This window comes from Pleurodeles waltl, chromosome 12, assembly GCF_031143425.1.
Source record: "Pleurodeles waltl isolate 20211129_DDA chromosome 12, aPleWal1.hap1.20221129, whole genome shotgun sequence".
NCBI classification, from domain to species: Eukaryota; Metazoa; Chordata; class Amphibia; order Caudata; family Salamandridae; genus Pleurodeles; species Pleurodeles waltl.
In genome coordinates this window covers 638,919,459-638,945,229 of record NC_090451.1, presented here as the reverse complement: position 1 = coordinate 638,945,229, position 25,771 = coordinate 638,919,459, and the positions used below count along the sequence as shown (strand labels likewise).

General features: G+C 44.6%; 1 protein-coding gene across 2 annotated transcripts in view; it reads right to left on the bottom strand.

The window, feature by feature from the left end:
- Window positions 1-25,771, bottom strand: part of DENND4B (DENN domain containing 4B) — a 167,109-nt gene that overhangs the window by 50,504 nt on the left and 90,834 nt on the right. For both annotated transcript variants that reach the window (XM_069218173.1, XM_069218174.1), the window contains 5 exons: window positions 16,816-17,022; window positions 10,195-10,323; window positions 7,200-7,347; window positions 2,934-3,119; window positions 560-1,035 (listed from right to left, as the gene is read on the bottom strand). In XM_069218173.1, the coding sequence (XP_069074274.1) occupies window positions 560-1,035; window positions 2,934-3,119; window positions 7,200-7,347; window positions 10,195-10,323; window positions 16,816-17,022 (1,146 nt within the window). The remainder of the gene's footprint in view (window positions 1-559; window positions 1,036-2,933; window positions 3,120-7,199; window positions 7,348-10,194; window positions 10,324-16,815; window positions 17,023-25,771) is intronic.

The following is a 25,771-nucleotide window of genomic DNA, read 5'->3' as shown; positions in this document are numbered from 1 at the left end:
CCACAACTAAATCCATTTCAGTGATGGTTCAGTATAGGACACCACACCTGCAAGGTATCTTTGAAACGGTCGAGTTGTGATGATTCTCTAAGATGGTAGAGTCCATAGCCTCCCCCACAGAACCATAGATGTGGTTGCGCCTGCCACCTTACACTCTTGTTTGAAGGGTGGCTGGAATTCTAAAGCATCTGAGTCCAGATCCTAATTTACTGTACAAATGATGTAGTGGTTGCCCAATCTCAACTTCTGAGGTGACCAAACCAGCCCCATTCTTATTAAGGCCACTGAGGTGATACACTTCATCTCTAACCTGCGGCAGAGGTGTCGATCTTGGCCCACACAATGCCATCTGAAGATGACCGTTTATGGCTGAAACTTTGACACTGCTACCTTTCTGCCTGTTCCATACCTTAAAGAAGGGTAAAGCCATCCTGTCTGCATCTCTGTAGCTCAGAGGCCAATGAAGACCCATTCCCCTCCCCATGTACCTCAGACAGGTGAAGTTGCCACCACCCTGTTCCTCCCAAATGGGTGAACCAGTTTTTCTTCCTCTCTGTACCTCTGAGGCGGTAGATTCTGGCCGCTCCCTTGTCCTCAATAAGTTCGCCATCTGGCTGTTTATAGAGTGCTGCTGCCGTTGTTCTGAAGATCGACGCAAGAACTTTCCATCCTTTATTCCTCCTGTCTGTTCAACATTGGCTGACTGTCGGCGGGATGAGCGACTTTTTGTTGGTGTCAGTAGTTGCTGCAGCTTGCCTGCTAGGCTAGTCCGATGGGGGCCCGACTTCCTGCTGTTTCGATCCCCCCGCTTTGAGCCACGCACACTGGCAGAGTCCAACCCATCGACTGAGCTCTCAGTTAAATGCAGTTCAGAGCTATCAGAGGTGAAGCGGTCACTATGTGTCTCATCTGTGAAGAAACTGACATTGGACATACTTCCACCCCCGGAGTCTGCAAGAGTTGCATCCATGATCTGGCGAAGATTGGGTTGTTCTGCTAAGTTGTCTACCTTTGGCTTCTCTGTAGTTTTCAGCACTAGCCACAGAAAAACAAAAAAAACAAAACAAAGATGAAGCATCAGCCAGTAAAGAGTTAATTAATCGATGCTCACTACCTTGATTTAAATAAATCACTATTAAGATGAACTTGGGCATATGTAGAATGAACCAGATGTACGCAATAAGAGTTTCTAACATTACGTCAATTCTTTGTGTGGCACTTTTTCCACCTTAGTATTGTTTAAAAACACTGAGGGGAAAAATGACGGAAAGAGATCCCCATTAGAGGTAATGCAGAAACCAAAGCGTAGAAGGTATGCCTGCTAGAGAAAAGCAATTAAAACAAAATTGAGACTGATCAATAAAAGGGGAGGTGACAAGTATGCCTAGGGGCACTGAGTTCCTGCTTCATTTCCCTCCATCCAAGATCTCACCATTACATTAAAAAAGGGATCTGTACTTTGTCTCTTTCTCGCCCTAAAAAATCATGTTGTGGCCTGTGCTGGAATGATGACGGAAGTGAGATTGGCACAAGCACTTTATTTATTTCCTCTGGACTAGAATTCTGTAAGATTTGGCATTTAGGGTTCTGAGAAAAAACATTTCCAGTGAATGTTTACAGATTAGTGAAATCAATACATTGCAGCTTAGTCAAATCAGAGGGCAGGCCTCCTACGTACACGAAAGGTGGAATAGCAGCAGAAAAACAGTGACAAAGCAAGACAAGGGCATATTACCTGGAAGCAAAGAAGAAGGGAAATTGAGGTTATCAATTACAACACTTAGGAAGTTTAGAGAGAGGGTCTTAAAAGGTAAACCTCGTGGCCGCATGCTTAACAGGACAAGAGGTTGCCTTTCAATTGATAGGCTTCTGTGAGTTGATGTTTCCTCACCACTTCCAGTTCTTCTTGAAAGTAACCAAAGTCTGACCATACAATGAATGGGAGCCCTTGCCAGTACTTGAAAGAGATACTGGAGACTCCTATGCCAGGCAGTAGGTGAGCTATTTTCAATATCACATTGGGAAGAATTAACACAGATAAATTACAATAGTTTATATAGAACTAGTAAGAGCTGTATTTTTTCAGCTAAGTTTATTTTATGCAATCACACAACTAAATTTCCAAGTGAAAGTTATTCCTTTGTTTTCCTTCTCACAAATTACTTCAGTTTGAAGAAACAATACTTATAAATTTGCCAAAATAAGTAGCTCCCATCTGCCATGGCGACATATGGGATTTACCAGCTGTGAAGATAAAATAAAAAAAAAAAAACAAGAAGATCAAAATGGATTAGTATCATGAGAAATACAGTTTGACGTAGGCATCCATGAATAAGTGTTTTTGTCAAGAATAACAGACAGGACATCTGACAAAAGAGCACTACATAAACCCCCTTAAGTCTTATCTTCGTGTCAGGCAGTGATGGGAGCACCCCTCTTCTGGTGCCAGTGTCAGCCTGTAATTCTCAGTATGTGACACTGCTAGGCATTAAAAGTGCTCCTGACGTTTTCAATGACCTTGAATAATGAGGTCAACCTGAAAAGCCAAAATAAAGGTAAAAATAAGTCTGTTGTTCCCTAAATAAGCTGTTACTGGTGCTACATACTTCATAGGGTCAGCACTACTCTGAACCTGAATAGGTTTTACCATGACCTAAAAGTGTTCCTTTCCAATGGCAAAAGAAAGGTCATTTAGTTTCAGAGCTGGTAAGCATGGAAATAACCAACCTCCAAGTCCACAGTCTGTGCATACACAAGTGCTCTCAATCTGTGCATGTATCAGGCCATACAAGTACTACCGGTACCGGTGTGTACCGGTGTCCTTCAGGCCGGGTACTCCATCTCTGTCAGTATCGCGTAGGCCGGTTCCAGGGAACAGGACAGACAAGATGAGTAAATGATGGTAAAAGCCCCCACACCCTTAAGATACTTACTTGGAGGAACCCAAGAATCCAGACTGTTCTGCTCACTACTTCTACTACAACTCAGGCTCCGGCTTTTCACCAGCTTTCCTGCCAGGTCCTCCATACTTTCCTGCATACTCCTGCCTGCCCAGGTCCTCTGACGGCACAGACCGAGCCTAGGAGGTGTCTCCGGTCTAGGCCCGTCAGTGAAGTTATCTGAAAAAAACAAAGAATGACAACACACATACATGAAATGTTACTTATCTCTAGCACACCTCACCACGGTCTATATGGATTCACAAGCTTTTAAAACATTTTGCATCGCGAGGATGGGAATCCTCAGGACAATTCTAGAATAGAAATACACAAAGAGAATGGGACCCAAACAACAGCTAAAGGAGCTTGTCAGAATCCTAAATTGTTGAGAATGAATCACTCAACCCTATTAGATAACCGGATTTTGGAGGTTTGTATATGAACCAAAAAATCATAACCCTAGAGATTTTTTAGTTGCTGGCAAGGACAAATGTCTTCTCAGACAGTAAGCTATTTGTAGATTCACTTGCTTCTGAAATTGAATAGCAACCCTTGTCTCAAGGGATGTTGACAACATAAACGAAGAAATTTCTTAGAGCATGCATGTCTCTTCTCCACCATCAGAGTCCACATAGTAACATCTCAGGGAAATGCAAGAGGTCCTCCATGTTGCTGCCGGGCTGTTATCTTGAAGTGGTGTATTGTCATCTACAACTGATTTTGTTGCAACCCTCCATGCGGAATGAACTATGATTCTGCAAGGCAGTATTAGCTTAAATTTATGGTAAGACAACTTTATGCAAGCCACTTACTGTCCATTAACAGCTTACTTGAAGAAGCAATATCTTTTAGCTGAAGAAAAAGATGCGCTGCAAAACTGATCAGAGGAGCAAGTAGTCTGCTCTAGATATAGGTCTTTTTTGGTCAATGTTTAAGAATTCAGGAACAGCAGTGACAATGCTTTCCTAATATGAAAGCATGAAGGAATCCTAGAAAAAATATGTTTGTGCTAATAAACAGTCTGCCTCTAAGAAGATCTAGAGAATGCTTCTCCTGAACAAAAGGATAAATCTAATTTATTCACATCCAGGAGAAGCAGTAAATACTTGCAATGTTGGGTTCTATGGCAGGCATAATATCCTATAAGTTCAATAGGTGATCATGTTCCTAGATACAATCATGTTCACATCCTATTTAGGCAGCAGGAAACGTCCTGTTAAATCTTCAAGCAATGCTATAATTGGCAAATAGAGGCATTAACATAACTATGAACCAAATGCAGATGTCTTCTTTTTGTAAAAAGTTGTTTCCTTATATGTTCCTTTAGTCTTTAAAGATTTAGTGCTGGCCTTAGACTGTCTGTCATCGTCCTTTCTAGAAAGCAGGGACACAAACTTCTTTGTAGCATTGACCTAGGGGGACCTTCCTCATTGCCACTTACACTAACACATCCATTTACTGTCTCAGAGTTGTGCTGGTGGGTTGTGGAGATGTTTTACTTTTAAATATTAAAAGTTCATGACCATTCAAGAAAGAAATGAGTACACCATTGGCTGCGTTTAGCTCACCAGTGATCTATAAAATGGACTATGCCACCTTCCATAGAGTAGCGAAGGGTCAAAGGAACATGCTAATGCTGGTCAGTCCTGATTGGTGGAACACAGGTGGCGTCCCCTCCCCTTCTACTAGTTTTAAAAACCATTTTGATGGTAACTGCCATGTTTGGGGCTGGAGGAGGATAAGGATGATTGGTGATAGTGGCAGCGGACATTTATGGATTTTGAAGTACTTGCGGGAAGAAATAACACCACTGTCCAGGTATCTTATTGCAGTCAGTCAAAGATATTTCAGTATCCACTGTGATGGCTTGCAATTCCTCCTTCATCATGTTCCCCTAATTATGCCTTATCGGCAAAGTGACAAATGTAGGACTGTCTACTAGATTTCCGTTCAAACTTTATTGGACTTAAGTCGTCCACGCCTCAAAAAAACTCCAACGAACAGATACAGAAAGTTGCTCTGGCAATATCCACAGACATCTTAATGGAATGATTTGCTGACAATTTCCTCTCCAATGGGATAACCACCACATCTCATTATCATGTTTTTGGGGCACAAATTTATGAAGGCCCTCATCATCCGCTGCATTTTCCCTTGGTATCTATAAAGTATCACTATTACATTTTCAGGTTTCAGCAAAAAAAGTTTAAAATGTATTTATTTTCATCTATGTTTCTATCTTCCTTTCCAGGAAAAGAAAAGAAGGGGAACTTGAGGGCCCTCTTCTAACCCCCTTGCTACACTTACAGAGACCAGTCTGACATGAGAGAAGCATCTTGTGCCACTTTAGACTTCTGGCCTCACCTGTCCCAGTAATTGCCATTAAAAAGAAAGATCCACAAATATGATCTATATTTGGCACAAGTAAAGATTTCTTTTTGATTTTATTTCTCCAGGAGATAATAAAGAAATAAATATTCTTAAATTCTTTCCACTAAATCATTCCAGAAGATTTCACCACTATTTTCCCAAATCTCAATAAAAACATTGTTCAAGAATTCTAGGTGTAACAAGAGCATGCCTGCATATGTACCAGGATTGGAGGTGCAGACTTTGATGGAATCGGTGTCCTCATCAGCAATGTTGTTGATGACTCCAGCATCCTTGATATGAAGGGTCTCATAGAAGCTCTTGTCATCAGGGGGATGGCTTATAAACAATCCTTGGAGCTGAGGTTGATCTTACAGCCAGGAAGCTGATTACTATGCTTCATAGTCACAATAGCTTAACAATAAGAGAACACCACAGGTGAGGCTTTAGAGCAGAGTGGAATTGCTTGGAAAAGTCCAAAAGCACTATCTATAGAGGGATGCTGGAGGCTCTTAGCCAGTAAAGTAATGGTCAGCGCTTATCTTCCACTCTTTTCAGCCACTTAGAAGACTCATAGAAATTTGAAAAGATCTGAAGGGAGTAGGCCTAACAAGAAGCAGGTGTGGATGTACTGTGTTTGTTTTTACCATTCTATCAAGAAATAAAGCAGTCTACTGGAAAATATTTCCTGACTCGGGCAGAGAAATGCTAACAGTTTGAAAGATGCCCTACTGCATACAAACAGCATGCGCACCAGTCATGTGGAAAGCAATTTCTGTATCCACAATACTGGCACTACTTGGGTTTTTTGCCACCTTTGGCCACTGTATAGTATGGTTCTCACAGGAGACAAAATAAAAGTCACAGACATCGATCCATTTCAGCGGCTACTCCAATCATCCTGTCGGAGCCTTTGCAAAAAATGAACAATAATGAAAAATAAAAAGTTTGAGCTCAAAAATAAAAAATGAAAAATAAATGTATTCAAAATCAAATTAAAAAGTAGAGTTCTACTGATGACTCCCACAACTGACGCACAGTGAATGAATTAGACAGGTTCCTTTGGAATAGGCTTTACTTTTCATTTACTAGTTGCGGCAGGCATCTGGATCCTAGTGATATGAATCTGCTGCTAATGTGAATACTTTATGTAATACTGTGGCAGTAATGTATCAAGGATTCCCATCCTGAAAAAAGGGACTAATTCTTAAGCATGTGGACCTAAGGAACATTCAGTGCTGGATAAGCGCTCGTCTTCTGAACACAACACAAGGATTCACATAACAAATGCAGCATTGCTTTTACTGTTCCCACATTACACAAATATAAAATGTCATATTCTAAACAGCACATGTTCCTATTATAAACTGCACATGCGAAGGAAGCTTACACTACCCATGCAATAAAAACACTTTTTATAAAAATATAAGTAGCACATCCCTTGCATTATATACTTGCATGCTGGACATTGTGATTGCAGCAAACACATGCAACATCTTCCTCATGCTCATACAAGGCAGGGTCCATTGAGTTCACATCGCATACAGCACGCTTCCATCGGCACTCAGCAGGTAAATGCGAAGCTCACACTCAATAAGCAAAACACCAAAACAAATGTTATACAAGCACCCATCAATGGTGACAGCCAAAAAGCACGCACAGAGATCACCAACACACACTTGAACATCTCACTCAGCAGATATAGTTCAAATAGCACAAAAGGAGGTCACCTCCCAAAGTGTGCACACAGAAGCACCTTTGCGGGCATACACACACAAGCACGCAAATGCCTGACCACATCTCAATGAGGACAGACAGACAAATTCATATCACAGAATTTTACCAGGTCTCAACTGCATGCCTCCTTCGCCACCTGCAGCTTGAGCTCACCTTGCACAATGAATGTGGGTGCTTTTTGACTTTTCCTTGCCTTTAATGGCTGACGAAATTGAGCTGCCCCAAGAACCACGTTCCTTAACTTTGCCCAGCGTAGTCTGCCACCCTTGGTAGCAGATGGCCACTTGCTTTCCAGTACAGCCTGAAAAACACAACCAAACACTGGCCAACAAAAACAAGATTTCTCCATTGATGTGCATGCCTCACTCTGCTTACTCGGTCTAATTTCTTTCTCATAAAAAACTGCTTTCAAGCTCATCCTAAATACAAGATAGAAAAAAACTTCAGCCAAGCACAGTCATTGACGTTTAATCACTGCTTGCAGGCTGCACATTACATGCCATCTGGCTCTCAGCTTTACAAACATTGCATGGTGCTTGGAGTCTTATCCTACTCCTCTGCAGAAGCTGCACAGTACCTAGAGCCTCATCCCACCTCTTTGCTGATCCCACTTTGCTGCAGCCCCTTCAGCAGGTTTTTTGAGTGTGCTTAATTAATATTGTGTAACCATGTTGGTGTAAGGTGCCATTGTAATAGGATTTCATAAAGAAACTCTTTTCTTTGAACATGATGGGCAGCATTATTGGTCTGAACAAATATTTCATGCCACTGGTTTTTGTCAGGGGAGATGTTGAGACCTTTTTCATGAGAAAGTGGAACTTTCTTGTGTTCCCTGGGTAGTTGAGGAGGGCATATATATTCTTGAGACTAGGTGTTTAGTGAAGGAAAAATGTTGGAGCATTTTTTCGCAATATATTAGTTGTCTAGTAGCCGTGTCTAACTCCACGCTGGGATACTCTCTGTCAAATTTGCAGGTAGTGAAAGCATGTGTCTCTGGAATCTCATTCCCTAGATTAAGTTCATCAAATGATTTCAGGGTGAAATTAAAGTAGAAATCTCAGATCCTAATAGATTCCTTCCACCTCCAAATCTGAAACTCGCACATTCCATCACCAGTGTGAAGCAAATTTGCTGACTATTGGTACAAGGGGTGATGGATATGTAGTGAATCCTTCCCTGTGGACATTGGACTCTCAGTGTGACTCTAATTATTGAGGGGACAAACTTCCATGTTCAAAGGGAAACAGGGTACTATTCGAGTGGTCTAGCTAATGGATTCTGACCTATAAAGCACCAACTGCTTGTCTGTTTCCCCTTTCAGCTGTTTGGCCACGTATAACAGCAGGGAAGCTTGGTAATGCATTAAGTGAGGGACTCCAACTTCCCCATCTCTCAGGTGTCTCATGCAGGTCTTTGAGGGCAGTCTTGGCCTCCCATCTGTCCAGGTATAGGTCAAGCATGCCGTTTGCTACCATGTAATATCTTCCCTCCTCAAGGGAAGCAGCAAGGTCTACAATATATACCAGATCTGCAGTAGAAGCATAATTTTCAGTGCCACTATTCTTCCCACCCAAGAGAGTGTGTGGTAGTTGCAAATTGCCAAAGTGGACCTTGGTTTGCACAGCAACAATCTGAATGTCATTTTGGGGTCAACCAGTGGTCTAGGCACCAGCTCGATGACTAGGTATTTAATGCTGTTTTGAGACTAGCAAAAGGGTGTTTCGTGTGCTAGATCTGTGAGAAAAGCTCACCTCCGACTAACACCAAACCTTCAGATTTAGTCATATTTATTTGGACATCAGGGCTTGATGTATGAATTTTCCATTTGCAAAAAGTGGTTGCAAACTGCGCACAGACTTATTGTGACTAGAAAATAATTTTGTGAATTAACCTATGTACTCATAGGTCAGTTCACAAAATACAGAATCGAATTGGGATGCGCTTCAACTTACCTCATTAATATGCATGCGGCAGATCGCAAATTGTGTCTGACTACGGTTAGACTGGCTAGAGGCACCAACATGGGTCAGCAGACCAACATATCTGTGAATGCTTTTAACTAAAGCAAAGTTTTTAAAGAAGCATGTTTGTCTACAAACAAAACAGGACATGTTTCAAAAACAAAAAAAAGAAAGGAAAAGTGAAACAAACCCTTTTTCGGAGAAGGCAGTGGTCCGTGGACCACTGACTACGCTTAAAAACATTTTATCAACATTCTCAAATGGGAAATGAGCCCTCTTCCTATTTGCGCGTTGATTACCATCAATTTTGCACTAGTAGTAAAATATTAATGTTTTGCAACCAGATTTTGGTTGCAAATCATTATAATAAACCTGAAGGAACGAGTATTTGGAAAGGAACGCACCTCCCAAATAGCGATTTCTTGATGTTTATATAACTTACTTATTAATTAAGAAAACTTTTCCAAGTCATTAATTGGGTTTAGTACATTCCAAAAAAGTATTTTAGAGGTTATACATCCTTAGATTTACCGAATCAGAGGGTTTGCAACTGTTAAAACACTTTGTATGTCAGGCCCCAGATACCAACTATTCCTCAAGCAAAGGATAAGGGCCTGGAGTGACTGCAGAGGTACAGTGCGGGTTAGGTGGATATTGTCTAAAACGGAGGACATTTTAATGTGTCTTGACAAAAAGAGCTACTCTAATCACGGAATGTTCTCTAATTTTCCACAGGAAAGGATAAAAAAAAAAAGACAAAAAAGAAGATGGGATAGAGGACACCATTGGTACGTGCTCATGCTTATGTGTAAGAAAGCTGAGGATTGTCCCTTGACTTTGACCCTTGTCTGAGGGTTTTAGTATAGGGACATATTTCAACCCAGCAGTCTAGTATGAAGGCAAAATCACTTTAGTACATCGCCCACCATTTCCCAGTCTACCTTGTCAAATGTTTTATCAGCATCGCGGGAACAAGAGGACTGACTCCTTCCCCTTCTCTCTAGAAATATTTATAATGTACAAGGCTTTTTTGGTGTTATCACTTGCAGTTCTGAAGTATTTTAAATTAAATGTTAAGTGGACCATCATTTTTGGGCTGCATCAGGTTAAAAGTTGTGTTGTAAACAAAGACTGCACAGGACCTGAAGTATGACCGTCATCTTCATGTAACACACGGCACTCCCTACCTTGTTGTAGTAGCCATATGTGATGGTGTTGGGAACGATTCCAGCCTTCTTCATTTCCAGCATGACTCGCACAGCCAGCACAGGCTCTCCATATAAACCACAGAGCTGCATGAGAATCCGGTAACAAACCTAGATGACAGGAGACCGAAGGAAAATGTTACCAACTCAACAGACATCTGTTCATGGCATGTAGTGCTGCAGAATCCCATGCTCTGCATACTCCTGCCATCTAGTGCTGGGTTCGGAGTGTTACAAGTTGTTTTTCTTCGAAGAAACATTTTCGAGTCATGCGATCAAGTGACTCCTTCTTCTCAGTGATACTGCACACGGGCATCAAGTCCTTTGTTAGATTGTTGTCCCGCAGGTGGGTGAGAGAAAGTATAGGGAAAGTATATAGAAATAGATGTCCATGCAAAGTGTATCTACATATGTACAAATATATACAAACATAAAGTAACAGATGCGGTCACAGGCGTCCGGGGAGGAGGGAGGGCGCATGTGAATCTACAGCACTACATGCCACGAACAGACGTCTACCTGGTAAGTAACACTTCCCGTTCAAAGGCATGCATGGATGTAGACACACATGCTCTGCATAGAGTGTAAAACAGTTCCTCCATGAAAGCGGTGGCTAGCCTGTGGGAGTTGCAGTTGTTTGAAAATGTGTCCTTAGGACAGCCTGTCCTACACTGGCTTTCTGACGTGCAAGTATATCTACATAATAATGCTTTGTGAATGTATGTGGTGTAGGGCAAGTAGTTGCTTTGCAAATGTCAGTTAAAGGTATATTTCCCAAGAAAGCCATGGTGGCTCATTTCTTCCTAGTAGAATGTGCTCTAGGAGATATTGGCAACTGTCTGTAGCATAACAGATTTGTATGCCTTTAACTATCCATCTAGCTATGCTAAATAATGGACTACCCTTATGAGGTGCAGAAAACGTTACAACAAGCTGTTTTGTTTTTGAAGTCTTTAGTCCTCTCAATGTAGTACATAAGTGCTTGTTCAACACCTTATGCTGAGGCACAGGGTCTTGAAAAGTCCACCCTTTAACTGGTTGGTGGTGTTCCACCATTGCGGAAAGCAGTGAGCATGGCGGACTAACAACACTAAACCCTCAAGGTTGCCTCGTGACTGAGACCACTGATGAGACAGACACTGCTGTAGGGGACGCATGTGGAGTCTGGCCTGAGGAACAATGGCAATACAGAATGTCATCGTCCCTAAGAGGAACTTGACAGTCATTACTGTAAGTGTGATTCTCCTGACGGGGGGGAGAAAAAGCTGAAAATTGTAAATGCGGGCTAAAATGGGGTATGCTGACCCCAACTCTACACTGAGAATGGCTCCCAGAAATGGCTGAATCTGAAGAGGTTGTAGGTGGGATTTGAGAAAGTTGACTGTGAACCCTAACTTGTGAAGCAGGTTTACTCTGGTTTGAGTGTCAGATTGACACTGCTGTAGTGTGCTGGCTTTGATGAGCCAATCGTCTAGGTAAGGAAACACATGTATCTTTTACCTTCTGAGATGTGCGGTGACTACAGCTAGGCATTTTGTAAATACTCTTGGAGCAGTCGTGACTCCAGAAGGGAGGACTTTTAATTGATAATGTTTTCCAGCAACCACAAACCATAGGTATTTGCGGTGTGAGGGTGGATGGAGATGTGGAAGTAGGCATCCTTTAAGTCTAGTGCCGTCATGAAGTTGCCTTGTTGAAGAAGTGGAATAACATCTTGAAGAGTAATCATGTGAACGTGTTCTGAAATAATGTAATGGTTTGAAGGTCTGAGATCCAAAATAGGTCTGAGCGATCTGTCCTTTTTGGGGATGAGGAAGTATAGGGAGTATACTCCTGTTTCCTAGTATTGTAGTGGGACAGGCTCTATGGCACCTTTGAGGAACAGGGTTTGTACCTCTTCCTTCAGAAGGGTGAGAAGTTTGTGAGATAACCTGTGGGAGCTGTGGGGAATATTTGGATGTGTGGAAGTGAGCTCCAGACAATACTCATGTTGGATAATGGAGAGGACCCATAGGTCGATGTTATGTGTGTCCACTGTGTGTGGTAGTCCTGAAGTTGTCCCGCTACAGGCGTGGGGTTTGGGGAAATGTATGTAGTAGATGCTTAGCTGTTGAGGAAGAGCCCCGGGTGGTAGTGCTCTTGTCTCGCCCTCTGTTACTGTTGCCTCTATAGGCTCCTCTGAAAAAACCTTGAGAATAAGAGGTTGAAGGTTGCCTTGTTTGGGAGACAGATGGTTCAAAGGGCGTTGCTTTATAACCACCTCTAAATGTAGGGTGACGAAAATTGCCTCTACATGCCCGAGACTAAAAAGCACCCATGGCCTTCGTGGTGTCAGTATCTTTTTTTAGCTTCTCAAGTGTGGCGTCCACTTGAGGACCAGAACGATGCTCTTTGCCAAAGGGCATGTTGCGCACCGCATGTTGTACATCTGGTTTGAAGGCGGAGCATCTATGCCAAGCATGTTTTCTTAACAATATACTAGTATTTATCCCACGTGCAGCTGTGTCTGTGGCATATAATACACAGTCTACCAAATTATTTGAGATTGTTTACCCTTCTGAAACAATCTGCTGGCCACGTTTATGGTGCTCATCTGGGAGATATTGGAGGAGTTCCTTCATCAAATCCCACTGAGTCTGGTCATACCCTGAAAGTAAGGTCTGAGAATTGGCAATGTGCCAATGAGCTTTTTGCTCCCTTGTCTGGTGGAGGAGAGTCTATTGTGACATGACTGTTAGCTCGCATCCTTTGAGTGGTAGCCACTACTGCATCAGGTGGGACCTGAGACCTGATATATATTGGATCTGAAGGCGCAGTTTATACTTTTTGTCCACCCTAGGAGTTATAATTCTAGAGGGGACTGGCTCTTTAAAGATGTTGTCTGCATGACAAATCATGCCAGGGAACACAGGAAGGAACTGGATGTCTCAATGCGTAGTGGTCAAAGTATAAAATAGAAAATCCTGTTCTATTGGGTCTCTGTGTAACTGAACATTACGAGAGGCAGCTGCCCTTACTATGACCTGCTGGTAACTACTAGTATCCTTTGGAGGGACGGTCATGAAGCATATAAATCTGTCTGTACTGACCATGGGATCAGGGTCATATGCATCCCATGGGTCTGGATCTTGATGTGTACCACCCAAATATTCCTCAGCAAATAAAGGTGAGCTCTGAGGGGTGAGGTCTTGTGCAGTAGGAGAGGCAAGAGAATGAGGAGGGGAAAGTGGTGGAGGAGAAACAGGAATTGGAGGTGGTGCAGAAGGTGGATCATGAGGTGGAGGAGGAGGAAAAGGCTTAGTGGAAGAAAAAGTAGTCTTGTCCTTAGAGTTCTTTTTTGGAGGTGGTGAAGTGTCTAAGGCCCCTTGAAATTATAACTTCCTCTTAAAGGTGACAGGAGGGGAAGCAACAATACGTCCTGTCCGTTTCTGAATATTGAGGCAGCGCAGTTTAACATACATAATTTCTAATATCGTCACGATTGGAGATGGTGTAGTGGAAGATTGACTTGAGGCCACATGCTCCGATGTTCTGGTCTCCCGTGTTTTCAGAAACAACGGTTTCAGTAGGTGCCTTTTTCAGTATCGAAGCTGCAGCAGAGTCGGATCGGCTCAAAGCCGATGTGCTCAGTGCCGAAGGTTTGGTGGAAGTCATTCGACCCGGGGTGGGGGAAGTCAACACCAAAGATGAGGCTACAGTCCTGGCTGCTTTTGGTGCAGAGGTGCAGGGCAGTCGAAATGGATTTCCGAGACCGTCCATGGCCTTTTAACAATGGCGTCCCGGGGACCTCTGTAAGGTTTTTTTTTTTTTTTTTTTTTTTTTTTTTTAAGAGTTTTGGTATTGACAGGAGAGGTCACAGTACTCACTGGCTGTGATGACATCACCTCTTGGCTCTCAATCTCCGATTGAACATCGGAGTCTGAATCTTGAATGGAGCAGGCTTCTTCTTGTTCTGGCTCCTCCTGTGCGTGCTTTTCCCTGGAGATGTCCGGGATGTCTTCTCAGGATTTATGCGCCATCTCCAACCTACACGCTCTTCGATCGCGAAGCATCTTCTTTGATCTGAAGGATCTACACATGTCGCAGGTAGTCTCCTGGTGATTGGGAGAAAAGCACAGATTACACATCTGATGACGATCGGTGTGGGGTAATCTGGAATGGCACTGAGGGCAGAAAAAAAACAGTGTCTGTTCCATCAGTTTGACTTGCTCTTCTGTGCCGCGTGGAGGAAGGCCCGAAAGCAGGCAAGCCCCCCCAAAGCGTGCGCAGCCGGTACTGGACCCAGCGACTTGATAAATATGAACACAAAAGCTGGACACTCGCGAGCGGAAGAACAATACAGTCAAATGAAAGATAGGAGGGAAGGAAGGTTTCAGACTGGAGCAAATCAACAATTAAGCAAACAAATACATGTCTGAACATGACAGAGGGGCGAAAACAATCTAACAAAGGACTCAATGCCCATGCGCAGTATTACCGAGAAGGAGTCACTCGATCCCATGACTCGGAAATGCTTATTCGAAGAAAAGCAACTTGTAACACTCCGAACCCAACACTAGATGGCAGGACTATGCAGAGCATGTGTATCTACATCTACACATGCCATTGAACACAAAGTTTCGATAAAGAGTGTTGGCAAAAAACAGAAGGGAGGGACAGAAATATGGACAAGAGAATGACAGCAGTAAATCCTCCCTCCCTATTCGGATTGTAACCAACTGCTAACTGTGCAACTATGCTCCCAAATGTCAACCAACATAGGACCTTAAATGGCAGTGCTTAAATGTCAAATTAAGAAGCTCATCTCTTGTACTCCATGGAACTGCACCATCCACCAGTTTTCCTTTGTTAGTGATCTACATCTATATTCTTTGGTAGTGCCTGAATGCTTCAATGTAGCAGGCCGCGGGTGATATGAAACTGTGACCCCTTGGTAATGTCTGAATGCTGCTGTGCACCTGTGCTCCTAGAGACTGAACAATTATAGCATTAGCTGTGTTCTTTCATAAAAGGGCTATTTGAGATTCCCTATCCTATTATCTAGGGCAGCTGTTCCTAACTGACTCAAGGGGTCTGTGACTGGTTAAAAACGAAATATTAGCAGATTAATAAAGTAAATATAGTCAGGAAGTAGTAAAATATTACCTTGAATTGTTTTAAAATGCTTTGTAAATATAAAGGGGTTTAAAACTGCATGCTAAATATTTTGTTGGAATCCTTAGCTTGATTTGTTGGAGCAGCACAAGTACAGCCACAAAAGCTAGAATGGACGATTTCTGGTCCCAATTGTAACACCGGTATGTGGCGGCAAAAGGAAAACATGAATTAGGAGCAAAAAAGAAAAAAAAAGAAAAAAAAAAAAAAAAACAGAAAGTAAGATGGTTTAGCTTAGCATATCAAATGGTCTTTTAGAAATAAAAACAGTTTGAAAAGCTCTGATATTTCCATTAAAATTTAAATTTCAAGGATTTGTTTGGTTTGTGAAGATAATTAAGGTATACTTTTTCCTTATTTTTGTGTACTGTTTTGAGATTCAAATCCTACAAATGACATCTGCTGGGGTTCCAGGCTTCCAGTATTGATTCAGCGGGGTGTGGGATAGGGGGCACCATAGTTAAAAGGTTAAGAACTGCTGATTAAGGACATTATGTGCCGGATACCACACATTGTGCTTGAGGGTGATACCACACCATAACGCCATAGGAACCACATGTATGCTCTCCTCAAACATTGGTGATGCGGTCATAGCAACCAGGAACCTAACAATGAACGGCAGGAGGGGTTTGCTCTCATAAGTGGTAGCCATTCGTAATTTGGATACAGCATGACATAGGAACTAACAAACAAACATTAGTAGTCAGTCAGTGCTAATACCTCTGTGATGTTATATTTTTACACAAATGTAGGTCAGAAAATGCAGTTAAAACGCTGATCAAAAACAAAACAGTCAGTGGAAACATCTTTGGGTTGAGACACAATTCAACATATATTTATAGTGTTTGTTTGTGAGACACTCAATTTCTCTTAAAATAAGCCCTAAGGCCAATGTTAACTTGTGACACAGCCTTAAGGTGCTTGCATTGGCCTCAGGGTCCAGGTGGATTTACTACAATACCTTTTTAGCTAGCAAAGGTGTCATACAAAGGGATACAATGTAGGTTACTTGTTATAAGTCTGGCACACTATTTCAATATCTCTGTGGTGCTGTAAGACTGGATAACAGTTTAAGACCATGTGGACAAGTTTCTAGGAAAACATTCTAAAACATCCAACAGGGCCTCATTTCTGTGCAAATACACCACTATCCTAATGGTCAATGAAATTTTATTGTCATGGCAGCGTGTCAGTGCACCCTCATATGTATGTTGTGTCCCCCGATTGTGTACCCTTCGTCTGTGCCCCTATAAGCATCTATTTGTTGCAGACTCTTCCAATGCCCAGCCTCCGTCATTGGTCACTTTATGCTCACACAACACTTTACAACAGTACCATGTGCACAGCTCTTGCTTTCCCTCATGCAGAAGCCTGCTGGTGACACAGGAGCTATTGCACCTACAGTGACCCTGACACTCGGCCCGCTATCCACCATTTACTGGTTCTCACCTCATCAGGGAGCACAACTTTCTTGGTTTCCATCTGTTTCAGGGCACTGTAGGCAGTCTGTAATGCGAGCACCTTTGACTGCATGGCCTGTACATAGGTGGGAAGGTATATGAACCACAGACCATAGCAGTGCCCCAAAAGACATTTTGCCCACATGTCAGGCACAGCCGAGTACTTCTGCGCCACACGTTGAGCTGCCCTGATCTCCTGCAAAAACAAAAAAAAGATATTGGCTGTGAAAGCAGGCAAAGTAATTGGGAACAGGGATAAGATCACAGCAAGAAGAGGTGACTATGATAGCGAGAAGTCGATGTGGGAAAGAAGGATGAACAGCTCGGAAATGTTCAATTGACAGGATGGGTAGGAATAGAAGGATGGAGAAAAGCAGAAATGAAAGAAAGACGAACGTGGTGGAATAATCAGTTAGGGTAAAAGAGGAGAGTGAGAAAAGAGAAGGGTGTTAAGAAAGACAGAGTTAAGAGTAGACAGAAAAGTGCAAGAGGAAAATGAGTGAAAGAGAGAGCAGGCTGAAAACTGAGAGGGGCAGAACAAACTACCAAGGAAAATAGGAAACCAGGAGAAATAGAGTCCTGTATGACCCCTACATACTCGTTAGCCCTGGGAGCAGACACCTGAGGTGCCATGCAAAGTACGTTTCCTTATGCCTTCAGATTTTATGTGCACCGGATTCTGGCAATGACAAACAAAGGAGTTGCCATTTCTAAAACATGTACTGGCACTTGATTGTTCTTTTAAGAGCTGGAGGCAAGCCAGAGTGAGGTCACCTTTCAGTATAGAAAAGATGCAGAAGAAAAAGAATGAGATATAAAGAAGGGGTTTTAGATGACATAGAAGGATAAATGGATAGGAGATCAAAGGAACAGTTGGAGGAAGAAGAGGGGTGGCTACAGGATGAACGAAAGGCTTAAGGACCAAATACAGCAAAAAAGGACAAGGATGGTTAGTAATGGCAGGAGAAGGGTGAGATATAGCAGAGACTAGCAGAGGAAGAAGAGATTGAGAAGTAAGAAAATTGCAGAAGCATGGGAAACATGGAAGAAAGGAAAAGGTCAGGGACATAGAAAAACAGAAAAGGAAGAAGAATAGAAAGGGAGAAAATGAATTATGAAGCAAGGAGAAAGAAAGGACAGAGGAAGGGTGATATAAGCGGGGGGAAATGAAGTCAATGGAGACAGGAAGAGGAGAATTGGATGAGAAACATCCAAAGCAAGGAAGCAGACACAGTGAAACAGGAGTAAATGGGAAGAATAAAATGGGTCAATAGAAAAAGGAGCCACACAGGGTGGATTAGAAAAGAGGACACAGCAAGTGACATAGGAAAAGAGTAACAATTGAGAAAGAGAAAGATGTGGAAAACTGACAGGAGATAAGAAAACCGGCGCTATGAAAAGAAATGAGGGAGCCGGGGAGTGGCATACACAGCTATATGGAGGTATTACACAGAATTGCAACAAACCGCATTAATATGTTGCAAGTCTGTTGTGCACCCTCGTTCTCAGGTAGCACACTCAGATTGACCACCTAACCCTTATGTTCAATGAAACTCATACTGTGACACTCATAATATTAGTGCGATTGTAGGGGCCATGCCAGACAAGATGGCAACCCCGTGCAAGATTACCAGAGGTGACCTCAGTTCCCCAGGCATTATTATGAAAAAAGACTATCAATTTGTAATGTCTCAACATTGTATCTACATAACAGCCATAAATGAAACGCCTCTGACACCAAGTTAATGATCATGGAACCAAGTCCCCCTAACACCTTTTTAATTAATCACCCAAATATCAGCTTTAAATATATTTTGGAACTCTAACCATTTTCTTTCAGACATCAGACTGAGTTCTGAAAATACACACTTTTTGTCTTGAATACATGTTTAAATTTTGGGATACATATATTGAACTGAAATATCTTTAATTTGATTATACATATAATCATAAAAGCATAACCACATAAAAAGAGAACACACATTATACAATTAAAACTGTTCCATAGAAAACCACATAACCACATAAAAAGAAAAACACACATAATCCAGTTACAACCATTTCACGAAATCTACACACATCATAGGAAGACTGCTAAATAGGTAACTAGAAAGAGTGTGTCATTCTTCATTACTAAGCACATAAAATAGAACAGCAAAACATTATATTAAAAAACATAATTCATCAATTTATTCCAAAACAGGGAGCTTTTAAAAAACCCAACCAAGCCACAGTGTGGCCATTTAGCAGTTGAAGATAAAGAAAGGTGGGTCTTAATTGTATGAAGCCATTCACTTTAAGGATTGGCATTAAAAATCTCCTCCTGGGGGTTCATAATGCCTGCAAAACAGGACAAAATGCTCAAGAGTCTGGAGCAAGGAACCATCGCAAGGGCAAGACTTGACAGAGAACAAGTCGGATTGCCCTGGTGGGGAGGAAAGATTTACTCTAATGATACCCAACCTAAATCTGGTAAGAAGAGATCTCTCCCACAGATTTCTGACAAAGGAGAGATACGTTTCTGGGCCAATTGTAGTTTTCGGGAGTAAAAGATGTCTAAAAAATGGATTACCCAGAGTTAGAATCTCTCTACGTTCTCTGGCCTGCTGGAGAAATTGCTCCTTGACTAACCTTATGTCTCTCCTGGTTATCCGCTGTGGGCTATGGTACAAATCAGGGCACTCTATCTGGGAAGCAATCCCTTTACTATACTTTAACCATGGGCTGCGTGTGTTAATTCAACCAAGCAAAGGCTTCTAATTTAGTAGGTTGGGTGCACACAGGAGAGCTACTTGCAGGTAGCTGGAGGAGCCTGATGTATCCTCATTTAAGTAAGGAGTCTTAAAAAAACAGACAACCCTGCCAGAGTAACTCTCAGTTGCATGGGGGAATGCTGTATATAGCTATGGACCCCCATTCTGGCCTCTAGAAGCAGTAGACACACAGTTGTTGGTATTCTAGAATAAAATGTATTATGCACTTCTCATTCATAAATCTTATGAAGGTAATTATTACACTAATCTCTGCAGTCAAAAAAGGAAACAAGGTGAATATTAGCAATACCTCATATATATAACATCACACATCACTACTTTATGCCTCTAATATCTACGTATACTTTAGCACACTCATGAATATTTAATTGGCCGAATGGCTATTCAAATTCATTATTTATTCGCCAAGCAAGTATCCCTCTGCATCCCAAAAAATGCCATCGGATCTACAATCACATAGTACTTTGGCATGCCATCTTAACAATTAGTCGCGGAGTCTGTTCCACCCAAACCCCGTATTCTTTATACCTTCTAGTCCCATGATTTTCTAAAGAGATGAGAGGGAAACTCCTTGCCAGCTTTTCATCACTGCCCTAGAACACTAGCAATGCATCTCTTACAGAAGCACATGGAAGGCAGGCAATAACATTGCAATTTCTATTTCCTTCCTAGCCTGATTTGTGTGAGACGCAATGGCTTTAAAACTCTAATCACTGCACAGAGGCGTACAACTTTCAGAAAGCAGAACATTTCAGTTCCCTGTTTTGCTAGTGAGACTAATGTCAACTTACAGTTCTGAAAATGTAGTCTGAAAATAATATGGTGATCTCAAATGCACTATTAGCATTACCATTGACAATATACGTTTTCTAAACCTTACGTCACCAAGACACATTCTCAAAAGAGTTACTGCTCTCATGTTGGCGTAAAGCAGGCCTGGCTTGTATTTAATAAGTATGTAAGACTGGGAAATTCCTGCCACACACAAGGCAGTTAGAGAATTTTAGGCTAATTAGTTTGGGAGGTAAGATGACTAATGTTTAAGAGTTAGCCTTTGGTGACTCAAAAAAACATTTAATTGTTGAAATGTATTTATTATAACGGTAATTCTTGATTACATGATTTGCAGAAGAATAGCGTTTAATAGATTCTAATTATTACAAAATACAATTTTTTTGTGTGCACTGATCCAGGAGGATTCAGTGTGGGTCCCTATACATTTACCCTGGAATGTCAAGAGGTTCTTGGACTTTTTTTTTTTTTTTTAATTCTAAATATTCTATAATAGCCAGGTCATGGTGTGAAACATCTGTCCGTTTTCCTTTCCTAAAGAAAGGTCACCATTTCCTTTGAGGGAATCATACTAGGGCATGACTCCCAAAAACGTTTTTCCCACAACATGAGACCATGCAGGCGAGAAAGAGAGGAGGCAATATAAATAAAATGGATAAATAACGAGGGGGGCATATTTCAAGAGAAACTGAACAAGAAAAGAATGGACAAAAAAGAGCAAATAAATTGTTTTTATATCATTTTATGGATTATTTAATAAGGCTGCTGCATAATATTCAACTTGAACTACAAAGGAAATTTAAAAATCCTTTTGTGAACCTAATATTCAGTGTCAGGGGGAAGGAATGGGTGGACAAAACTAGGCAAGTTTACCCTGGGGTTAAGGGAGGACCTGGAAAACATTTTTCAGGCATGCTCTTCTAGGATGTGTAAACAAGCACAACATGCTATCCAATCATAAATATGACACAACTTGGGAGTGTTGCTACGGGCGTCAAGATGGCGGTTGCATTTGAGTGCTCCGGACCCTTCCGTCATCCGCCTCGATATGCTCTGCCGGCCCTGCGCCCGTTTTGTTCTCATTTGGCCCCGCACCTGTTTGGGAGTCGGCTGAGCAGCATGGGGTCCGGGGCTTACTACATATCTGTGACAGGACCCAGGGAGGAGCTCTGCCGCGTGGAGCCGGCGCTGGAGACCTGCCCTTCGGCCCAGTTTGGCGGGGCGGCCGTTGGTAGTATCCGCAGTGGCCTCCCAGAGCTGCCCGCTGTGCCTGTGGCGGCGCTCCGGGAGTGAAACGCCACCTGATTCTTGGAGCGCGATTGCTGCGAAGACTGCGGGAGGTGCCCTGCCCCTGTGAGCTGCGGCCTGAAGCCCGCGCTGCAGCCGGGGATGCTGGGCTGATCCTCAGCGGGAGAGGCCTGGGCGGGCCGCGCACCGCAATTGCTGAGAGGCTGGCACCACATGTTGTGGCCTGATCCCTAAGCCAGAAAGACCGGGGCCTGCGAGGAGTGACAGCGGATCCTGCCCGGCATCAGGAGCAGCTAGTGGTGCTGAAGCCATTGGCCCAGCGGCGTTGGTGCTGTGGTTGCCGGGCCTGGCTGGGGCCACACATTAGGCAGGTGGCTCGACACACCCGGCAAGGGATGCCAGCGGACTCTGTGGGGTGGGGGCGCCAACCCCCCTACCTATGCTGACACCGCACAGAGTGCACGGCGGCCCGGAGGTGACCTGAAGTGCAGAAGCCAGGATCTGGTGTGTGCGGACCCTTGAGGTGCGGCGCAGCCTGTGGTGGAGAAGTGGGGGACAGAAGACGACGGAGGGGGAGTTCCACTGGCGACACCCGAGTTGGTGGCATGACACAGGCATGTGGTGGGCGGGGTTCCGCTGCCCGGGCGGGCTTGAGTAGATTTGGCTTCTAAAGAGGTTTCAACCGCCTGCCACCTAGCCCCCCCGCTTGCCTGCAGGAGATTGGCCTTGGGGCGACCGAAGTGCTGCTGCTGCGAGTCCTCCACTTGCCTTCTGGCGCCTGGATCCTTGGAAAAGCCCCGGTTGCGTCTGCGTCGCCCCAGACCCAGGTGGTGGACATGGGGAAAGACAAATCAAGTAAGCAGCGACCGGCGTTGCAGTAGAAAATTTATCAATTCGCCAGGCACCCGGCCTCTCGCGGGGCGGGCGACCCGGGGCCAGAGGCTACCGCTGCGGAAGGGGTGAATACGATCCTTCAGGCCATCCAATCATCGCAGCTGGCAGTTGAGATTAAAGTTGGTGAGGTGAGAGAGGATGTGGGCCTGCTGCGACAGGATCTGCGGACAGCGGTGGGTCGCATTAAAGAGGTTGAAGACCGGGTCTCCCAGGCAGAGGATGAGATTGCGGACCTCAAGGCCAAAGTCGCCCAGCTGCAGACTCGCACGGGTGAGCTCTACCATAGGGCCGAAGACGCAGAGAATCGCTCCAGGCATAACAACCTGCTCTTTGTGGGGTTCCTAGAGGGAGCGGAGGAGAGCCAAGCGATCGATTTCCTGGAGCGCTGGATCAGATCGTGGGTCCCCGATCAGCAGCTCTCCCCCTGGTTTGCCATTGAATGCTCCCATAGGGCTCTAGCGCCTCGGACCCCGCCGGGCAGCCCCAGGCGGCCGATGATTGTGAGATATCTCAACTTCAAAGACCGGGACGTTGTTCTTAGGGAGGCAAGAGCTTGCCCGGGCCCTCGCTGGGACAATCAGAAGATCCTAATCTTCCCAGATTACACCCGCAAAGTGCAAGCCAGGCGCCGCTCCTATGAAGGAGTCAAGCAGAAGCTTTGGGCAATGCAACTGACCTATATGCTCCTATTTCCCGCGCGCCTCAAGGTCCTTATGGACATGGATGGGAAATCCTTTTTTGACTCGCCGGAGGCAGCGTGGGACTGGCTGACTGAGGAGCATCAGGTGGCCTGGGGGCAGCCCTCCAGTGTCCGGACCCACTGCCTCCCCCAGTCCCACCAGAGAAAAAGGAGTGGCCTGCATGGCGTGGCGGCTGAGGATGGTCGATCGAGCCCGAGTCCCTTGAAGGGGGGCAGGAGCAGACGACCCAGGGGAGAAGAGACTTGCCTCGGCTGCGGAGGAGGATCACCTTAGCCAGTCTCCCTTGCTCTCCTGAGACTGACCTGCACAGACCCTGTGCATTTGGGGCAGGGCATGGACGAACGCTCCATCCCCAGCACTGGGCGCGGGGCGGCGGATGGCCGCATTGCAGAACTCCGACTCGATGGGTCCACCACTCCACACCTGCTACTGACACACTGTTTTCACAGTTATGGGCGACAGATGCTTCTGGATTGGAAGTATGGGGTGGGGGCAGTTGAGGGACTTGCGGGAATGTTCACTAACAGTTTTTTGTGGTTGAGTATGTGTTACATTTTCTTGTTTTTGATTAGTTGGTCACAATGGGGTGTTCGGACGAACACACTGCACATAACACTACTGATTCCTCACACATGCCAGAGCTGGCTAAGCGGTGTCCTGTCCTGGAATGTCAATGGGCTCCTAGATAAAATTAAGCGATCTACGGTCTTTGGTACCCTCTGCCGCTTTGCTCTGTCAATAGTCTTACCCCAGGAGACTCACTTACTTGGTACCCTGTGGCCCATGCTCATGCGAGGAGGGTATGACAGGATTTATCATGCAGGATTCTCCAGGGGCTCTAGGGGTGTGGCTGTCCTGTTGCACCGTTCATTACCCATAGTGGTTGCCGCCTCCCGGTTGGATCCACAGGGACAATATGTGGCGAACTCCGGACTGCTCGGGGGGCACCCAGTCAATATCCTAAGTGTCTATGCTCCTCCGGGAGCGCTGGAGCGCTTTCTCGTGGCCCTCAGGGATGTGGTGGCGGTGCTTCCCTCGGGTCTAACCATATTGGTGGGGGATTTCAACTCTGTTATGAACCCGGAGATGGAAATCACCAGGCCTTTATCTTCGAGTCTAGCTTCCAGGGCGACCGGACTGCGCCAATGGGTGGAAGGCCTCGGTCTCTGTGATGTGTGGTGGGTATGACACCCCCAACTGCGACAATACACCCACACGTCAGCAGTGCACCATAATCACACCAGAATATACCTCTTTCTTGTGCCAGTCCTCGATGTACCTCGAGTCACGGGGTTAAGATACTCTCCCACAGGGTCTCGACCACGTGCCACTCCTTATTCGGCTGGATGATATTGATGCTGTCCGGGGTCCAGTATGGCAGCTTAATGCCTGGTACCTCCAAGATAGTGACTACACTCAGGCCCTGGGGGACCAGCTTCCTGAATACTTTGCTTATAATCCTGGGTCTGTACCGTCTCCGGGTACAGTCTGGGCTCCTTGCAAAGCCACCCTTAGAGGGCATACCAAACATCTCCTTTGTGTGCGGAAGCGCGCGCGTAACCAAAAGGTGTCGGCTCGAGGCCAAGGCAGGACGTCTGGAGGGCCAACTCACCGATTCCATGCATGCATCCGTCACAAGACAGCTCGCCTTAGTTAGGGAAGAGATTAGGCACGCTACTCTCGAGACAGAGAAGCACATGTGGCGAGCCTCCGCGTCCCGCGTGTAGGGGTGGGGGGACAAAAACGGCAAGCTCTTGCATTGGCTTGCAACTTGACCAATGGCAAACAGAGTTGTTCCAGAAGTTGTTGACTCGGGAGCCATTTCCCAGATGCTGTACGAAATAGCAGAGAGTTTCGCCACCTACTACACAAGACTCTACAAAGAGAGGCCTAGGCCCCAAGTGGAGAGTGAGACCCCCTTGTTGGAGGAGGTGTCCTTTCCAAGGATCTCGGTCGTGGAACGACAGGACCTAGACGAACCCACTGGACTTGAGGAAGTTGGGACCCCTATATCGGAGCTGGGTGCGGGCAAAACCCCGGGCCCAATGGTTTCCCGGCAGAGCTTTACACCAAGTCTTGTGATATCCTAGCTCCCCACCTGCTTGCCATGTTCGAGGAGGCCGAAAGGACCGGGGGTTTTCCGCCGGCCCTAGATCAGGCCTCCATAGTGGTGATTCCCAAGACTCGCTTCTGAATACTTAAATTAAGATACTGACCACGGTTTAAGCCACTAGATTGAGGAAAGTGTTGTCCTCGCTGATCCACCCGGATCAGTGCGGCTTTAGGCCAGCTAAGAGTACCAGGCATAGTATTAGGCGACTGCACGTGGCGCTGGCCAACCGGGCCTTCTTAACCCCTCCACTGGCGCTCCTCCTCTTGGACTTTGAAAAGTCGTTCGACACAGTAGACTGGTCCTACCTTCAGCAGGTGCTTTCAAGTGCTTGGTTTGGCCCTCGATTCCGAGCACTGGTGGGACTCCTCTACTCTAATCCAACAGCCCGGGTGCAGGTAAATGGGGCAGTGTCGGACCAGTTTC